This window comes from Colias eurytheme, chromosome 13 (assembly GCF_061535395.1).
Source record: "Colias eurytheme isolate Ceu_HAF_F1 chromosome 13, ilColEury1 Martin Lab GWU primary, whole genome shotgun sequence".
Taxonomy (NCBI): Eukaryota; Metazoa; Arthropoda; class Insecta; order Lepidoptera; family Pieridae; genus Colias; species Colias eurytheme.
This window is the reverse complement of record NC_142992.1, coordinates 1,777,580-1,783,904: the sequence shown is the minus strand read 5'-3', so window position 1 is coordinate 1,783,904 and position 6,325 is coordinate 1,777,580. Positions and strand designations below refer to the sequence as shown.

At 32.6% G+C, this 6,325-nt stretch overlaps 1 protein-coding gene across 1 annotated transcript; it reads right to left on the bottom strand.

The window, feature by feature from the left end:
* Window positions 1–398: 398 nt before the first annotated feature.
* LOC149903223 (uncharacterized) lies at window positions 399–6,112 on the bottom strand. Its single transcript, XM_090108823.1, has 6 exons — window positions 5,785–6,112; window positions 4,437–4,662; window positions 3,803–4,036; window positions 3,167–3,493; window positions 2,000–2,125; window positions 399–1,570 (listed from the first exon to the last, which is right to left on the bottom strand). Exons 1-6 carry the CDS (start codon window positions 5,899–5,901, stop codon window positions 966–968), a joined length of 1,635 nt encoding a protein of 544 aa, XP_089964949.1. The 5' UTR covers window positions 5,902–6,112; the 3' UTR covers window positions 399–965.
* Window positions 6,113–6,325: the final 213 nt, after the last annotated feature.

The following is a 6,325-nucleotide window of genomic DNA, read 5'->3' as shown; positions in this document are numbered from 1 at the left end:
ATATAAAGTGGTTCAATAATTATTTGTCCTCACACATTGAAACAATTAAGTTTAGTGGAGGGGCGTCATTTTTAGATTAGACAATCTCTACTAGAAATAGCTTTTCTTGAGTTTTAGCTTTTAAATTGAAATGACGAATATTCAAATTTCAAAGTTGAGCTATTCTTAAGTTTATAGATATGAAAATAAACATTATAACATAGATACATGCTTAAATATGAGATCATAAAGTTGCACAGTTTTTAGATATTTTCAAAGTTTTAAAGCAAATACACAAAATGATCGAAAAATTTATATTTTTCGACATAGTTGCATAATTTACCAAAGTACCATCCACAAATACTGTAATAGTGCTTTTATAAATATAATTCTTGTTATTTATACAACATATAAATATAAACAAATATAGATATTTTCAAAGTAGAAAGAACTATGTACAAAATTTATATTGCATCTTTATAGAAAGTTTAAAGAACGAACTGCAAGTAAATATTCAAAACTAACTTCAAACAACAATAAAGACATTAATAATCTTAATTTATAATGAGATATTGCGCTTTTCAACGCTATAAACGAAAAATATTATCAAACATTTTTTAATTTTAATGCCATCTTTAATTTGTAATGAAAATCACGTCCAATATAGATATTAATTCAGCTTTTCTTACCCTACCCTTTAATACCCATATTTTTGCAAAATAACTATAGAATATTATGCAAATTTTACGAAATAATCCTTTAAATATTTGGTTGAAATTACTACAACTTACCCACCAAAATCACTGTCTATCCCACAAAGTACATATTGCATGGAAAAAAAATCTATTTTATTAATTTTCTCCAAAAAATCTGCAATACACATAATTTCATCAACATTCCGTCTATATGTCTTCAAAATCGAGACAATCTTGAAAACCACAAAATAAATCTCAAAACCTTGGACACCACTAGACCACAATCACATTTCAACACAGCACAGCTTTCTTCTCGAAGCAATTCTTATCAAATTTAATAACAAGGTCGCGTCCGTTGCTCAGCAGTTTCTTAGCTCTCGACAAGTCGTCCATAAAACATTTTCCCTTCTCCGTCCTTAAAATCTGTTTCTTCGGCAGTAAATTCCTGGACAAGTAAGCGATGAACTTCTGCCAATCCTTGAGCAGAAAGAACACTTTATCATGTCTGGTTTCAATTGGAATCTCTCCGTCTGAATGTTCAAAGAAGACGTTCATTACATCTTTCTTATGTCTTGTTGTTTTGGAAGCTCGGAGCAGAGATAGCAGTAGGGTATCCACGTCTTTATGTGCCGTTATGATGGGTTTGTCGTATATATTGTTGTAGAGGTTTGTGTCTTCAGCGGGGCCCACGATGTAGACAACATGTGAAGCCAGTCTGAAGGATTCCTCGGCCCACACATATGGGTCTCCATGGGAAGTGGTGGCTATATCACCATCGTAGATGATATCGAAGCCGTACTCAGCTCGGAGATAGGCAACGAAGGAAGCAACGCATTCTGCGTGCAGTCTGTTCGCCATTGGGTAGATTATCAGCACTTTCGTTGGTGGTGGGATTTCTGAAAGGGTGACATTTTAATTTTCTTATTGTTGATTTGAGTGTTTGTTTTGAGAAACTTTTCATCAATTTTAAATCTTCAATCAACGATTTCTATTTAGCTACTAGCTTTCCGCCCGCGGCTTCGCCCGCGTTTTCAGAGAAAACCCCGCATAGTTCCCTTTCCCGTGGGATTTCCGGGATAAAACCTATCCTATCTCTCAAGTTGCATCGAACTGCACATGGTGTGCGAATTTTATTATAATTGGTTAAGTGGTTTAGGAGTCCATTGAGGACAAACATTGTGACACGAGATTTATATATATTAAGATTACATAATATGTTTGCAGTGATTTAATGCTTTTATCAAGAATAATTAGAACTAATCTTAATTTTTCATCACTATCCTAATCTTTTTCATCACATAACAATTCAAAATAAAATTATTTACCTTGCACATATTCCTTACACCAGTAGCGCCTTATAACTTTCAACACGAGGTAGTACACGAAAAGTGTAGCGAGTATCAGAGCCGTGATACTGGCTATACAAATGTTCATTGTTTGCACTTCACTCTCTGAAAGATATGGAGCGCCATAAATAATGTGTTCCAAAGTTCTTTAAAATCTGTGTAAATGGGCTACAATCTCAAAGAATGTTACGAAATTGTCTATACTCTTACTAAAAAAATATTAAGTTTTATATTATATATTATAACGTATGGTAGACTTACTGCATTATAATTATTTATTTAAAATATTTCTGACGTCAATATACTTTACTTATGTATGCAATATTTCAAAGAAACACAGATACAATTTGACAAAATTAATGACAGATTCCTATATTTCTATTCAATACTTCGGGAAATCATAGGATTCTCTTTCTTTATTGTAATATTTTATTTTATCTATCACTAGTGGAAGATACGATTTAAGTATTAATTATCATAAATATGCCAATTATTATTGAAGAATATATCAGGAATGCATAATAATACAATATTATAATATGCATGACTAATATACTATCTTGCATATTATGATTATACAAATATGGTATGTATATGAATAATGCACTGAATATGTAATGTAAACTGAGTATGTATGTATGTTATAATTATGTACATAATTTGTTACACTAAAATATGTCTATATAAAATTGTTGATATGAATTTTTTACGAAAAATCACTGTCTTGTTGTCATTGTGGGTTTTGCACATTTCAATTTAGATAAGTATTAGAAAATCCAACTTCCAAATAATTAAATTATATTTGGCAAATGTTCTTAACAATGTTATTCAGGAAACATATGGGTATTTACTAAAACTTTTCCTGTATAACTGTGGTTAGTCCCAAATCTGGCAGAATTATGTACATTCTGATAACAACATAACAATGATGTATTTTTAGTACACATTTTTATAGCATACTATCTTTTAGTTCTGTCTTACTCTTATCACTTAGGGGTATGATAAATAGATATTGGCTGATTCTCAGATCTATCCAATAGGCATACAAAATTTCATGAAAATCAGTCCAGCCATTACGGAGGAGTATGGTAACTAACATTGTGACACGAGTATTTCATATACATAGAGAAGATATAAAATACTTACTTATCGTAATCCTCGGGCTTTCCACTGACTGACATGACTGACTCTTACAATTCTTATGCTGTGGCGTCACAATGAAATAGTACGACCCAGGCGGATTCAAAAGGCTATAACTATACGTCACTTCTTGTGAACCGTTCCTCACATTTATTATGGCTGTTTTTATCAGTTCATTGCATTGACTCTTATTGTCGCACTCCTTCATGACTTGTATTTGGTAGGAAGTTATATTGAGTTGGGAGGGTGGAGGCATTATGTGTAATTTCATTGTGCTTGTCAATATCTCTATGTAGACAAATGGTTTCCAATCCTTTTCGGTTATTGTTGGACCTGGAATCGTTCAAAAGTTGCATAAGAATAAAAATATCTTATACTGAATTCAGAATGTATTTTCTTGTTTGATTTTACACGAGCATTGTGAATTAAGAAATTAAAGGGTATTAGATCAATCTCCTTGAGACTGGCTTTGAAGTGGTCGAAACGTTGGTTTAAATAATATGTTTAATAAATTGCGATTATAGTCGGTTAAAATAGACTTCATTTCTAAATTTCTAAACTAAGACTTTTTCAAATAGATTCCTCCTATAAACAATCAAACCATTTACCATGTATTATTATTATTTCAATTTCTATACTTACTAAGCATTTGCGAAGACGGTATATTGAAGTAATATCTGCCTCTATTGACCACCACGTCATCTGTAGCCTCGAAGTCGAGTATATGGCTCTGGCCATTATAACTGCTATCGGTAGCTGACCAGTAGCAGTCGTAGTACAATACCGATTGGTCGTTGATCGTCACATCGTTAGATATAACTATGTTCCTGCAGTGGCTCTCGTTGCTCTTGTATTTTTGGAAGCGAAACTTCATTGCTACAATAAGAAAGGTTTTGTTTAAGTTTTTCTAGTTTTTCTATAAGCTATCATCTCGCTAAGACCAACAGGAGCGGAGCACTGCGGGTAAAACCACAGAGCACAGCTAGTGTCACATATGTGTATTGTATACAAATCAAAGTCTATTTATTTATATATTATTATTCACCACAAATGGTGATAAATATAACAGACAATTATTCTATTATTTTCCTTATAGCAGTGTTATCTGCTGAAGATGTATTTAGGAATAACAGAGAGTGATAAGCTCCCAGATTTAAATAACAGGATAGAAATTTATAAACACAATGTGATAATACAAATAAGTGTTACACATGTAAAATTTAAAACTTTTCAGTTTTATAACACTTATAAAGCTTACAATAAAGAAAAAACTTACTTTTCCATTTTATATTACTGAACGTAATATTGAGCACAGTGTAATTAAGTGGTAGATACAGAGTGTCATTGCTCTGTACTACAGGAAGTATGTATGGGCGCAGGCTCACTCCTCCTATGTGGGAATTATTTTCTATCGGCCCAAAGTAATCTACACAGTCTGAGCTGTTTGGCGGTATGTATTGAACCTTGCAGGTGTCATCGTCGGAATATTTTTCACCCAGAATCTATAAAAAAAATTGGTTGTCTGTAAAGTCGGTTTACTGATGATAGTTGAATGTGACAACGTCCGATTATGCTTCTTTGTCGCTCGTTCCGCACGCTCGCTCGCACTTCAAGCCTTACATGGAACGCCTCAGAGCGAGGTAACGCCGCATGAGTCGTGTTTTTTCGTGCGTGCAGCCGGCTCTATCGAATTATAAGACGTTGTCACGTCAAAATTGTTTCATATTTAATATGGTGATTTTTAATTTAAATAAGCAGTTTCATATTCAGACCTAGACTTCTTTGGCTAGACAATCAAGGTCTCTATTATCAAATGTCTCTGTTTAATTAGAAAGTTCAAGGTTGTAATTGAAATTGAATTTCAGGCAATTTCCATAGTTTAGTGAATATAATGGTGGATAACTAAGCTAATCGATTAGTTCTAGTAAATTAGTTATTTTTCTCTTAGCTTGCATTCTATAACAAATTTGTTAAACCCAGATGTTTTTTTTATGTAGTTTCTTAGTGCTTAAATAGATCTGGTAGTGATGGCTTATCTAAATAATTATAGCCACTGAATTTTGAAATTTGTAAATTAATGAAATATTATAATAATATACTTAGTTTATTGTTAAGAATATTATTTTTGGTTTTTATTTTGTCCAACTAGTATTGATACACTACGTATTCACTAATAGGAACCTATTCATTATTGTTGGGAAACGACGAAATACACAGTTTCGAAAAGTCTCCTAAAACCATGTAAATGAACCTAATGTAAATGAAAGTTTTAAAGTCTATTGTCTGTTGGAAACTATGAATTGCCGACATTAATATCTGTTCTGATAAGATCTGAAATCTGAATTATTTATATCGATGACGAGTATTATAATTTATAATTTGTTTTTACGTCTCGCTGTTGCAACAGTCGCAAAGTTTACAACCAAACATGGATTTTCGTTAGCCTTCAAAGTGAAGAAATCTGAATAACGTAATAGCTGTTAATAGCTAGGTACTGAAAAAAGGGAGTTCATGTCTTTGCTATAGGTATGTATAAATGCAGTTCAAGGTTGACGACAAAATCAATAAATCAATACCGTCGTTAGTTATACCTGGGTAGGTAATTATTGCAAATTATCACTTACCTGTGGAGTACAGCTACGTATCTTCGTGTTATTCTGGCATATTTGAAAATGCCGTTCAGAACAACAAACGTAATGCAATAAACAAAACGAAATGAAAACAATCCACCGTCGACCCATCTTGATGCACTGTTAAAAATAAATTACTGCATAACCACTTTCGTTAACACCCATATTTAATTATTTTATAAAAACATATTACAAACTGAATTCACATTTATGGAAATGCAAATTAAAAAAAAACAAAGCAATAATATTTTTCACGATACACTATCGCTATCAGCTCACTACAAAAACAATATGGCGAATATATTATTTATGATGGGCCGTGGATGGGCCCCTATTCGTAAAATAAAACAATGACGTCTAAGCACATAGACAACAGAGTATAGATGATTAAAGACGCTGTCCGTGGCTACTGACTGCTACTGACACTGGCTGTGGACACCGGTTACACCGATACACTTGTGTGCAAACCTTAATTTTCATAATGCTGATGTTGTTTGCGGATATTTGCGCTCAAGCAAGGAAATAAATTTCCTTA